This window comes from Crocodylus porosus, unplaced genomic scaffold, assembly GCF_001723895.1.
Source record: "Crocodylus porosus isolate Cpor-Errol unplaced genomic scaffold, CroPor_comp1, whole genome shotgun sequence".
NCBI classification, from domain to species: Eukaryota; Metazoa; Chordata; order Crocodylia; family Crocodylidae; genus Crocodylus; species Crocodylus porosus.
This window is the reverse complement of record NW_017728950.1, coordinates 15,638,195-15,651,975: the sequence shown is the minus strand read 5'-3', so window position 1 is coordinate 15,651,975 and position 13,781 is coordinate 15,638,195. Positions and strand designations below refer to the sequence as shown.

Sequence of the window (13,781 nt, the reverse complement as noted above, 5' to 3'; positions counted from 1 at the left end):
CCATTACCTTTTAGAGCCAGAAGGGAAGAATCTGATGAAAAGATGATCAACAAACTCAAGACACCCCTCAACAGATTCAAGGCACCCTTCAGAAAATGCTAACTCTTCTGTTTTCTTTTTAGGTTTTTTTTTTACTACAGAAGAACAGAGTAACTCTATTGCAAAAAACACTCAAAATTAGAATTAAAAAAAAATTAGAACTACCGATGGGGAAAAACACAGTTAAACGTGTAAATAATGTTGCACAAGATACATCCCTTTATTTTAAATCACAAAAACATGATTCTCTCTCTTTACAGGAATGTTTAAGTGAACATTAAATCAATGCAATTAAATTTGTTTCATAAAGATCAGATAAACATACTACAGAACATATTGTAAAGAACAAAAATATCAACTTTCTGGCCTTGCAGTGCACATTTTAGTGCAATTATTAAGACACAATAGTGTTCAATTCAGCAAAGTATTGCAGAATGTCATGCCACAGTCCACTTCAAAGAGGGTCAGGACATGCAGCTTGTTAATAAAATGCTGTAGTATATAAAAAAAGCCACATGTTAAATTCATAAAATATATAGTGGTTTATTTGGATGATTTTAGAGTGATTTCACTGTGGAATTTAGCTTTTAACCAGACAAACATCCAAAGTGTCTTCGGATTTGGAATATTCTTCTTTCTAGGCAATGGCTTTGGCTTCAGGTAGGAATGCCTCCCAGTATTTTATCAGCTTGGGAAAAGAGAAAAAAAAATCATTACAAATGGCACATTTCCCAAAGCACCCATGTTCTACCAAAGCAGAAGCTACAAAAGAACTTAGTAGTTACGCTTACTTCAGTTTACTGCAATGGAGCCATCTCTATACATTCTTTCACATTCACTCATTTATATACAAATCATGCACACACTTCTAAAATTAAGAAAGTCACAGCTAGGCATTTTCCTATTCCATTAGGAGAAAGTTTAATGTGTTGAGATGTACTTTAATTTGGGTATTTAAATCTAGAGGATTATGATATTACATGCAAAAATAAGGCACACTTAAACAGTGTTTAGAGAGACTGGATTTACTTTTAAGTTCTTGAATATTGAGTAATTTGAAAAAGATTAGAAGCAAATAAGTATGGTAGACACTAGTAAAGTATTTTCAGCGTAACTGCATATATCTTGCTTTTCTTTGTATACTATGCCAACATTGTCATTTCATACAATGGTTTTTACAGCAGTAAAATTTGTTAAACAGCATATCTAAATTTGCCAGTCTACAACTGCTTTAGTTATTCACTGATGGGAAAAACCAATATAAAGAGTATTCCTCCCACTTTAGAGAGCAGACTGGAGTAAAGTAAATAAACAGGCAGGATAATAATGTGCAAGATGGACAATACCATCTTGTGAAAGTTGTTTTTTCCCCTTCTCTTCCAGTGTAATCTTAGTAAAATTTAGAGAACCAGCCTTATTCGACCAGTTTTTAAATAAATAGTTTTGCATCAAGTTATGAATCAACCCCACAAGAAGTCATTTTTATAAAGCTTAGTAAAACTCTAGCTTACCTGCTGCTGTGTTTGCACTAATGATTCTAAATACTTGACAATAACAGTTTTAAAGTCTCTCACTCGTTCCCTCTGTTAATAAATAAACAGATTAACATATTAATCTTCCAAAATTAATCTATAATTAATTGGAATATTGTTTTTATTACTGGAAGTGTGACCGTTACTACTTGCATAAATTATACATGCCTCAAATCTTCCCACTTCTTTGCGTATGGTTTTGGAAATCTGTTCAAAATCTCTCTCCCCTTGTTGAACTTTTGTCTCCCACTGGGGAAAGAAAACACACACAAGAATTCACATTATCTATTCAGATAAACAGAGCAAATACTGTTCCAAAACTATAAGTCAGCAACAGATTAACCAAATAGTAGTTAAATGCTTTCTCTGCAAGATGAAGAGGGAGTACTATTTTAACTGACATCCAAGAAACACCTGAGGAAACTCAAGGTAGCAGCCATGTCAACAAACTAATACTGTATTTAACAAAAGCCTTTCAAAGCTGCTTAAAAATTCTTGAATATTTTTTTTAAACTAACAAGTGCCCATTATTTACATCAGAGAAATATAGATTAAAACATTCAGGGAAACCTTTTGCAGTAGTGCTTGTAAGTTTAATATTTTAGATACAATTTAATTGGTTGTTCCTTTAGTACAGTGATTTTCAATCCTTTTGAGGATTTCTAAAAAATTTTGAATGGAAGTGCAAACCTCACTGAATATTAAGTGTGAGTATTCACATTTTTGATTGATCATAGACATCTTTTGCAGACCTTTTAGACATACTCTGCAGACCCTCAGGAGTCTGCGGAGCACAGGCTGAAAAATCACTGCTTTAGAAATCTGGTTGCACACCATAAAAATATTTTTACTGTGGTGAAGTTTGTTCTACAATCACTAGTTAGGCCTGGTTTATGGGGAATCTTCAACTGTCTTCCTCTTAGCATTAGATGCCTATAACAGTTATCATACTATTTTCTAAGGTTACTCTTATATACCGAGTTAGTCAAATACTGAAGACTGTAAATTCAGAAGGTAGAAAAAAGTCAAAAGTTGTTTGTAGCATAATACTTTTTAGGACAAGATTCCATTTGGGGGACTGAGATTGACATGTTCATTTGATCTGCTAATGAACTACCTTCCTTTGAGTCCTTTCTTCATCTGGCAATAAGACCAAGCCAATTAGAAAGAAATCAGTGCAGTGTTTTATTGTGAGACTACTTAATTTAAAAAGTCACTGGAAAAGTAATTTATACAAAGTTCTCAGATTTTTAGTTTTGCTGTATGTTTATTTAGGATTCCCCTTACTTTCTCTTAAGGGACCTAAATAAAGCCACATGCTACAGCAGTGGGCTACTGATGTACAAAGTAAGCAACACTGTACCAGTAAGAGGCATGGCCCAATTGCCAACAGGAAAAGATGGCTCTGAACTATGTTTACTAGGGCTGTTTGAAGCTTTGGTAGTCTATTCAATTTGGAAAAGATTCGGGTCGATTCGGCAGCCAAATATCCGAATCCAAACTGAATTGGGAGACCCGTTAATCTCTCCGAATCAAATCGGAAGCCTCCGGATCAATTTGGAGATTTGGCCACAGATTGTACAGGCAGGCACTAGGCAGTGCCGGCAGGAGCAGCTGGGGAAGCAGCTGGATGAACCCCGATTTGAGCCGGCAGACCCAGCAGCTCAGGCTCCCCTGGCTGCTCCCCACTGGGGTGAGGCAGGCAGTGCTAGCAGACCTGGGAGAAGCCCCAGTTCAATCCCCCCCAACCCTCACAGCTTCTCCTGGGGCTGCCAGCACTGCCTGCCTTGTCCCAGCAAGGGGGCAGCTGGATGAGCCGCAGCTTGAGCCGGCAGTCCTGAGAGAAGCCGCGGGGGCTGGGGGAACAAATAGGGGCTTCCCCCCAGCTAGAAGTTTGATCCCTCAACCCCCACAGCTTCTCTTGGGTCTGCCAGCACTGCTTGCCTTGCCCTGGCGGAGGGAAAGGCATTCGGGGGAGCAGCCGTATGAACTGTCACTTCTCCTAGGGCCGCTGGCTCAAGCCGGGGCTCGTCTGGCTGCTCCCCCAGCTGCTCCCGCTGGCGCTGCCCGCCTGCATAGTCTATGACTGAATAGCTTTGGCTTCTGATTCGGCTGAATCAAATCGGGACAGATTCAAATCACCGAATTGGATCACTGTCCCTCTGAATCCGAAGCAAATACTTTACACTTCACACAGGCCTAACATTTACACCCTCCCACTCCAGGGGAAGTGAGGGGCACACTGAAGAGGTCCATGTATAAATCAAATATTCTTGAGGGCTTGTCAAGTTATGGTCACCTCCCTTGTTCAGCACTGCATAAATCTCAAAATACACCACTAATCCCAGCCCTGTCATTCCTCTTCTGTAGGAAGCACCAACAGAAAATGAATTTATGGTGGCTTAAAGTTCTTATACTTACAACTCATTGAGCATTACATTTATAGAACAGTTTTATGCTGTTGACCTCTTTTATCCAGCACAAAAAGGGGCTGAAGCTGCTTCCCTTCCTAGGCTTTAAACCTCATTCTTGTGAGGTTTAAAAAAAAAAACTATACTAAATTAATAGCTCTAGCTATTGGAGTATGGCTGTTTATTATCAGTAGGGAGCTTTGTAGATTCTGCAACAAACTGATTATAAAAAACATTCCTAACAAAATATTAGGGAAAAAGGAATCCTTCAACCAATTGCCTCTTGTTTGGTGAGAAGATGGAATATTTTAAAAATCCTTTGGAATAATGGCTAAAGAGAACCTGCTAGTTTTGAAGTTCCAGCACATGTACAAGTCAGAACATGACAATGACAGTAACATCAAGAGTCCTGCTATTTATGACTGCAGAAATAGAGTCAACAAATCTGAGGCACAGAATGACAAGATGACCCGGGGATATACATTTTCTACATAGGACCAACTGGAAACATCAACTGCTACAGCAAAACACTGTGTTAAAAGTACAAAAAAGATAAAACAGTTTGTGATTAGTGACCAATGAAGCAGCCAAACAAAACAATTGTGAAGATTTTAAGCTCTGTTATGTAATGATGTTTTCCCACTATTTATGAGAGAACACTGGTACACACTTTTAGAATGTGTGCAGTATGTTAAGTTAAAAAAAAAAAAGTTGTCCTACCTCTTCAATTTCCTTGGTGAAGCATGATAGAAAAAGTGTATATATTATGACAAACTTCAACATGTTGGATTTAGTTACTTTTACTGAAATTATACCATATATACAAACATATATATGGGTGGAAAACATTGCATCATTAAGCAAAACATGGAAATAGATTTCCATTATTTTAGCTTGATTTAAAAATATTTGAGTTTCAGAAATTAGAAGTCATTTAATTGCACAGCAATAACCTGGATCAACAGCTTAAAAAATGCAAACAAAAAAAACCAACCCCCGCCTCAGCCCCCTTCTTCATGTTCATTTTCCCTTTCTGTAAGACAGAATTTGTATCTTACAGAGACTTCAGACCTGATGTAACAGTTATGTGCATTTCATATTTCATATTTCTTTTTAAAAAGTTTCAGTAAATGCGGAAAACAGCAAATGTGCAAGTGATTTACAAACAAAAGTGATAGAAAAGTAATGCCTTAATGCTGATGAATGAATCAATGGAAAGTGTAGGCAGTGCTGAAGATATTCAGCATCATTACCTCTTTTATTTCATCTTTAGCTTGTTGCAATTTATCAGGTTTGTTGGCAAGCTGGAGCTTTGCTTCTGCTTCACGCTTTTTCTGTAAAGTGACCTGAGCATCTTGCCATTTCTGCCAGCATTTCATTCGGTGATCAAACACACCCTGCAAACATAGTGGTATAACAGAGTTAATATGCTCCATTTTTTGGGTAAATTTACCCACATACATAAAAATTCACCACCATGTAAAACTTCCAGTGCAACTTAGTTTTTCTAATGTAGTTTTCACAAGAGTGCCTGACACCTGGAAGGAGGAAGAAAAAAAAAAAAAATCTTTCATTCATCCAGACTAGGGAGTACAGAATAGGGGCAGTTGAATCTCCACACATTCAGTCCTTTATTTCACTGTTGAAACTGATGACAAGGCTGCAATTAAGTAGAATTAGTTTTTAAATGCTAATCTACTGGAATCTGAATGAAAACTGTTTTTTTTCTTTAAAAAGCTACAGAGCTATCTAACAGTATCTGGTCAGAAATAGAATGAGGTAGCACATGTTCTGAATGTTCACAAACATGAAAAAAAAAAAGTGTCTGAACTAAGAAAAGTGTGATGCTGAAAGAGACTTACAGATAAAATAGTGCTCTTATTTCCTTGTTGTGATCAAAAGCTACTGGAATGCATATTGCAATTTACACCCACATTTAAAAAGTACTGCTTTAACATTTTGAAGACTCTTTACAGAGCTACAATAATGTTTTTTCCCTGCTCCACCCCCCTCTTGCTTTAGTAACTCTTACATAATTTTTTTTCTTCTGGAACTCCTATGGTTTTTAATATATTACACGTGGATACTCTTAATATATCTGTATGAAGATGAGCACCATGAATAGCATGGTGCCCCTAAACAACTCCTTCCTAAGACTTTTATACTTTGCAAATAAAGCAATCATTAACTATTTGTTTATACTCTCTTCAGGATATTGCAGAACTTGAAACTGATTAACTAGTGTCCACTTAGGTTGCACAACAGTTAATGTGATGGGATTTCTCCGTGTCAGTTGGGACATTTCTCACAAATATTTAACTCTTGAAATTATAGCTATTCTTCAAACATCTCAGAATTTAAAATCAAGAAAGCCATTCCTTTTTTCCTGATTTTACAATTGTTTTACTACCCCCAAAAAGTGTCCTTCAATACAAGACATGGCTTTTTATGAGATTCCCCCACCTTCCCACCCCGCAAAACCAGGGCTTACTTTTACTGCAGCAATAAGACGAATATAGTCACCAAGCAGTTCTGAGAACATGTAAAAATCAGCAAAAGCTTGTTCTTGATGCAGCTGATCTATCTTCTCCTCAACTTCTGCAAGCTGAGACAAAGCTCTAGATAAAGCAGTGTGGTCCTCAGAGTTACCCAACATGGCAGCACTTTTAGCAAAGGCAGCTGTGTTGGCTGAAAGCTCTGAAATAACATGAGTGTAAAGTTCAGGGCAATAGTTTAGTAATTAAATAAAATGCTGTATTAATTCTATTTTTTCCTACTTTAATTAGGCTGCATGTTACTCTTTAAATAGTAAGGATTAAAAGATAACTCGAGACAGACCTATTTAAAAATAAATGCAACTCTCCACCCAAATCTAAATATTTTCATAGTTGCTATAAAAACTTACTCTTTCTAAAGGTCATTTAAAATTAATTAAGAAATGCTTTATTTTTCATGTGGAAGTTCTAAAGAGGGGATAGCTGTAAGGCCCTGTGGGCATGACTCATTACTGTATATCTGATCAAAATAGATACAAAGCTCAACTGGAAGAAATCCTGAAGCATTCATATTTGAGAGGTGATAAAACTAAAGGTTTACATTTACTCAAGTTTACAGAGTCAGTGCCAAAGAAAACAAGTTTAGATGAAGTATTTGGGTTTTTTTCCAGGTTACAGATCACAGTATTTTTTCATTTAAAATGTGCATTAGTACAAGAAAGTTCCAGAGTCTTCCCTGCCACAGCAAGAGCTCATCATGGCTGAATGCTTCTAGCCTTACACAGGAGTGGACCAGTTCTCATATTCACTTCCCATTTCCTTGCATTTCAAAAGCTAAAAGGTTTAACCCTGCCATAGGAGCTGCTGAATTGGTAGCAGCTTTTGGCTGAGCTCTGAGGCTAGAAAGCAAAAACAAAGGCCCCAGCAGCCATTTCAGCATCCTGTGCCTCCATTCTGGCATGGAAGTATGCCGTCTTGTTTAAACATGCACCCCAATTTTGGATGAGTTTTTTGGGGTGGGAAAGAGTTAGGTGTACATGAGTAAATATGTAATAAATAGCAGACCTGCAGATACTGACAGGCCAGTTTCAATCATTGTGTCCAATTTTTCATCCAGTTTTGCAATTCAGGAATAGGATTTTGTAATCAAAAAAGTCTTTAATAATTAAAAGCATCTCCAATGTTTTCTTGAAGAATTAGCTCCTTCTTTCAGAACTGTGCTCCAGAATGTTATTTAATGTTTCCAACCAGTACAGCTTGAGAAAAAGAAAAGTTTCTAATACATGAACCATATTTAAAAGCATGGAACATCATCTTATTTCCAGCCACCTGGGGTCTCAAATAGCAAATTCATGACATTTCGTTCTCAATCATGGCCCCAGCAGGCTCCAGTTCTGGCTACAGAAGTCACCATTTACTTGTGCCTGGTAGATGATGTTACTTCCTCACTCGCCAGCTTTCCCACAGTACATAATCACTGAGCTGATATATATAGAGCAAGGGAAGTCAGACCCAGATCATCCATATCTGAATGGATCAAAATCCACATAGCTCGCAGTGGGTTGCCAAATTAAAGACTGGTTGCTCACAGATGTTTACCATGGCTTTTGCACTATTTGTTTTCACAGCAAGAGAGCACCAGCACTTCTGCATAGCTGATCAGAGAAGCTGCACCCTTTAAAGCAAAAGCCACAGCAAAAAACACCTAGAGGACTTCTAGTCTCATGTAGTTGTTGGTTCCAACTCTGTACATCCCAAATATAAGTCTCAAACCCTCAACTTACAGGGGAGTTAAAAACCTAACCCTGCAAAGTATACTGGTTCTACTGTAGAACACTAGGGTAAGCCCAGCAGGAGCCCAAAACCCAGATGGGAAAACTGGGCTGTCTGGAGAACAGTACAGCACTCAGGACTTGGAGATGTACAGTGCTCAGCAGTTAATCTAGTTCTCAGACTTCCCTAGCACACACAAATGGGGCAAATCTCAAAGTAGACTCAAACAGGCCTAAAGAGCATGGGAGGTGGGAGACAGGAGAGAAACAAAAACTAAATTTAATATGTTCATGACTTTCTGAAACAGCTCATCTTTTTGGATGGAGCTCTTATGCTACTTTTGCCCAAAGATCACTTTTGATGAGAAAAGTTTCCACGCAAGCCCAGTCTTCCAGCTGTGAAAACCTACATTTAAGCATCAGATTACAGCCAACAGCTACCTGAACCTTAGCACAAGATCATACATTTGAAGTGACAACGGATTCTAGCTTTCTGGTTATGTACATAATTTCAGTCTTACTCTTTTCAGCTGCACAATTATTTTGCAGTGTAAAAAGTTACAAACTTAACTTTTCCAGCGTACATTTTATGCATCAACATTTTAAACTTAAATCTTACTCTAGAAAAATCGATTTCTTGCAACTGCTTTACATTTACCAGCTGTACTAACAGGTATTCATTTTTATGTATTGCAAGTTGAATCATGTGTTATCTTGGTGTATATATTCTGGATATATTCAAGATATATTCTGGAAAGAATTCTATGCTATCAATTAGAGTAACTTTAACATTTTTCTTTTAACAGATATACCACGAGCTGCAGATATTTTGGGTGGCAGCTAATACAGGAGGTTCTACGATGCTTTAAAACAGAATTATATTTTTCTTTGGAAGTGTCATTTTTTTGTATTGCACTAAGATATATGGAATACTATTAAGTTAGCTTACTAGTTGCAAGTCTATAATACAATTCAGTTTAAGAACAATATAAACCAATAATTATAGCTCAAGCATTGAAATCTGATGCCTGTATTAATAAATATCTACCTTTCCTGTGGCAGACTAAGGCCTCTACACTGGCATGCAGTTTCCTGAGTTGCTGATCCAAGTTCTCAAATTGCTGCTGTTTTTCCTCAAACCACTAACAAAAAAATGAAAGAACCAAACATTATAAATTAGGTTACCAACAGCAAACTACATTCCTTGTTTTAAACAAACAAATTAACCATGTGCAACCAGGGTGGTCAGCTGCAGCAGAGAACCCAAGCCAATAAGTAAATTAATATCCCATTTTCTACTCCTAGAGCCTTAAAATGCAATTGTTGAGCCTCATTAATTCATCTCATTATTCAAGTCGAAAAATCAGCTCTTACTGCATCCGATTCATTCATCTTGATTGTCATTTTGTTGACAGCGTCGGCAGCCTTGTTCACCATCCTCAATATTCCTGCTCCACTCAGAGCCTGGGTGTTAACCGCTCTCGGCAGCTGGAATTGAATGACAAATAAGGGCAAACAAACCGGTTAAAAGGCTGGAGGTTTAACTGGGCACAAGAGGGATTGAAAAGGATATAGTGTTTTCTTCACTCCCATACATTTCAATATAGTGGAACCTAATTTCTCAAATTTACTACTTTTACATTCTCAGAGGAAAACTTAAAAATATAGACTTTTTATTTGCTTTTCTTCTGCACCTTTACATTTAAATGGAACACCACTCTATTTGTCAAAAGTTATTACGAAATAGGCAAAAACCTAACTGGACACCTGTATGCTACAGAAAACAAACTGCTAGTATAGAAACAGATAGCAAGGCTTAGATATCATACTAAGCTACTACATTTTAGTAAGTTATAAAAATCGTCTAAAGCACATGCAGAGACAGCTTGTGTCTTTTCATGTTTAAGTAGGCTGAGTATCAACCTGCCCCACAGAAAGGTTGCAAAAGAATGGTTTTAATCACATTTTTTGATCCTCTGGCATAAGTACACATAACCAAACAACCAGTCATTGGTATTATTCTGAATTACCATTAAAGGCTCAAGCTAACTGCTTCAGGTCTCTGGGTCTGAAACCATTTGTTCGTCTTCAGATTTGGCCTTTCACTTGTTTTGAAATCCCCCCTCCTCTTTTTTAATATAGTAATAATGGCCACATGACTGGCTTAATTGTCAGTCATGTGGCCCCTATGATTCCTCAGGTATGGCAGGCTTAATGTAACTAAGACACTGACGATGGCCAATTAGAGCACTCAATACTACAACAAATACGCTAAGTACATCTACAAAATTGACTGTTTACATGTAGGATTTTGAAGTACTTAATGCTTACGGAAAGGTGCCAGATTGATAGTACTGGTGACTGAAGTCCTCTATCCATAGAACAGTTAATCTGGCCAATAGTCATATAGGAGTCTACACCACCAATATAACCCTTTGAGGTCCACTATTGGGTATTTCCAGAAGACAGTTTGGTTTCCAAACCAGTTTAATCCTTAATCCCTTTTAAGACTAGCCAATAACAATGCCATTGCGACTTTTGTGTATTGCATTAGAAGCTGGGCAAACTGACTCACTTCACATAAACCACTGAGCAGCAACAAATACATCGCCATCAAAGGTATCCCAAAAAATTTTAAAAATCAGTAGAGGCATGAGACTTTACCCCATTATTTTTTTTTTCCTTGACTTCTGCCATCCTGTCCCATTGGTGGCATAATCTAACCGAAATACAGGCAGTCCTTGACTTACAACATTTTGAGTTGCAATGTTTTGCATTTACAGTGTTTAAAAATTGACACCCTATTTCAACTTTATAACATCAGTTTCGACTTTACAACGCCTGATCTGATGTGACGCCACACCAGTGAACAAGTTCGCTGCATCGCTCATCTACCTAGAAAACATCTGTCCAAACTTCCTTGGACACTTTCTTTAAGAAAGCAGACAAGACTCCAGAAAAACCTGCAGCCAAGACTCCAGCCAAGAACTCTTCAAAAAGTCCAACCAAGAGCCTTTCAAAAAGTCCAGCAAAGTAACCTCAAAGAAGTCCTTCCAAACCAATGATTGCCATTTACATTATAAATGCCTTAATGTAGCTATATTACTCATCTATAATTGATCATGTACAAAATTCTGGGGTATTTTTGGTGAAAATAGGGTACCGGGCCTTGGTTCAGGAACCAATCCCTCATTTATAACATTGCTTCTTATGAGAAAATCGGTTCCGAGTTACAACGTTTCGACTTAAGACACGGTTTTCAGGAACCAATTTTGTTGCAAGTCCGAGGACTGCCTGTACGTAGTTTACAAAACTAAATTTCAAAGCAAAGGAGTAAGTTATTTTGTACAAATTACTGTTACTTAGAACAAATAGGAGAACTTAAAGAACTTAAATACCTCAGAACTTTCCAAGAACTGCCTTAAATCAGGATCCTGTAACAAGGTTGGGTGTTTTACTGTTCGTTGCAGATACCTATGGTTTTAAAAGTTAAAATATTAGATAAAGTAAATTTAGGGCTTCCGACAACATTGGAAGGTGTCCTTCATCCATAAAACAGGCACAATGCAGGTGGCAGCACTGCAAGAATCCTTTCTTCCAGCGTGTTCAAGCCCTTTAGTGATTACTTCTAACGGTCAGAGGATAGTTCAGTCTCCATTCCCTGTCAATCTTTTGCCTCTCTAAGATTTCCAAATGTGTTCATTTATTGCTACCTATTTCCCCACCACCACCACCCTCCTCCTCTCCTATTAGCAAAGTTTGTAATAACACACCCCAATAAGCACATAAGCTGAAGCAATTTATATACACCGAGAAAGTGTTAAAAGATGAAGTCAAGTGAAAGTGGGAAGAAGTGGATAAACTAGAGAGCAGTCAAGAAGTTTACAGAGCAGGTTTACTGACCACAATTGTTCAGTTGCTAGTAATGTAAGTTAAAACTATAGTTACATTTTTATTCTTTTGGAGAAAAAGAAAAACAGACTTTCTGCTATTTTATGCAGCAGCATACAAGTCTAAGCCACTCTAAAAGTAAGAATAATACTGTACGTCTTTGTCCCATAATCTTTCTTCTATCATCCTAGGCTAGGGCGTAAGTCCTTTATAGCAAGAACCTCCTGCACTTGGCTTAGGACTTTAGTGATATTACAGTATTCTACACAATACAGTAGAATTTGCAATTCTCTAAAAATATTCGTCTGATTCAGAAGTCAACTACTTATACAAATCAAAAAACACAGCTGAACTTGTTTACATAAATTCTTCCATACCAATTAAATGGCTTCTGTTTAATTCCAGTTGGCTTATCTTAGATTTAAGGGGTTTCTGGGAATGCTGAGCTGATCCACTATCCCTTTATTTTTGGGATAGTTACTATCCAGTTACTTCAAGACTAAAAGCTTTGTTAATTTAATGAATATGATGCAATTTCATCGTTCTATTTATATCCAAGAGGCATAAGTTACAATGCTTTGGAGGAATCATTCACCCAGCTGCTGGAACTGCTACATAAACTCAACCAACTAAACTGAAAGCATCTGGAGTTAAGCATCAAATTTCATTAATGCTATTACAGATTCATATTAAGTCAGTATTAAATATGCTCCCAGCCCCTTCCCCCCCGCCAAAAAAAAAAAAAAAAAAAAAGAAATCCAGGAAGGATGGCAGGAAACATCACAGGCATCTGGATAGTATAGCAAGGCATAGGTTTAAGTTACTTCCATTATCAAACAGAATGCTCCGGGTTAATACATGCTCAAAGGTTAGTAGAAAAAGCCCACACTGTATGCAGTGTGGTCCAACCTGACTTAGTGGAAAAAAATGCATTACAAGTCCAAGTTTAGCAGTCAATCTTCTAGCCAAAAGCTTCCTAGTTCCAGTAACAAGAAAACAAGCATGGTTCAATCAAAAGCTAGTCTTAGTTGTGGTCATTGCACAATGCTTCAGAAGAAGTTAAAAAAACAAAAGCAAAACCCACCCAAATAAAATAAGTCAGTAGCATGCAAGAGGGGAGGAGGGTTCTTCTGTTTGTCATGATGCAGAAGCCTAGCAAAACCTCTTCAGCATGAACCTAGGGATGTAATTACTTGATTTAGTCCATCACTCATGAATGAACCAAGAATTTTTACCTTATAAAGCAGGAATCTGGGTTTTCCCCATCTGACATGGAAAAATGAAGATTTTCTCCTTTAAAGGAGAAAAATGCAGAAAACAGTGGGTTTCCCCTTGCAGGCTGGCAAAGTTCCAGCCTGCAAGAGGCTGCTTGGGACTGAGGGGGGTGGGGTGTAGGGGGCACCATGAGCATACATGCACGTGGCTGAGAACATAGCCCCAGGCAAAAGCGGAGAGCAGCTTCTGCAGGTAAGATGGGGGTGGATTGAGGCAGCAGTGGCCACAGCGAGGGAGTGGGACAGCATTGACAGCTGTGGCTGAGGGCACTGCCAAGGTGAGAATGCACAGCTGTGAGACCCAGCCAGGGAATGGGATGAAGTCGTGGGCTGGCAGGGGGGCCAGCTTCCCACAATGTGTCAGGAG

The 13,781-nt window shown here is 38.0% G+C and overlaps 1 protein-coding gene across 2 annotated transcripts in view; it reads right to left on the bottom strand.

Moving 5' to 3' along the window:
* Nucleotides 1–235: 235 nt before the first annotated feature.
* Nucleotides 236–13,781, bottom strand: part of SNX2 (sorting nexin 2) — a 45,599-nt gene continuing 32,053 nt past the window's right edge. Inside the window, exons 8-16 of one of the 2 annotated variants that reach the window (XM_019555144.1) lie at nt 11,648–11,723; nt 9,624–9,737; nt 9,298–9,391; nt 6,474–6,679; nt 5,236–5,379; nt 4,703–4,714; nt 1,740–1,820; nt 1,551–1,622; nt 236–727 (exon numbers count right to left, since the gene is read on the bottom strand). In XM_019555144.1, coding sequence (XP_019410689.1) covers nt 677–727; nt 1,551–1,622; nt 1,740–1,820; nt 4,703–4,714; nt 5,236–5,379; nt 6,474–6,679; nt 9,298–9,391; nt 9,624–9,737; nt 11,648–11,723 — 850 coding nt within the window. In that variant the 3' untranslated portion in view covers nt 236–676. The remainder of the gene's footprint in view (nt 728–1,550; nt 1,623–1,739; nt 1,821–4,702; nt 4,715–5,235; nt 5,380–6,473; nt 6,680–9,297; nt 9,392–9,623; nt 9,738–11,647; nt 11,724–13,781) is intronic. The other variant, XM_019555145.1, reaches the window with a different exon arrangement.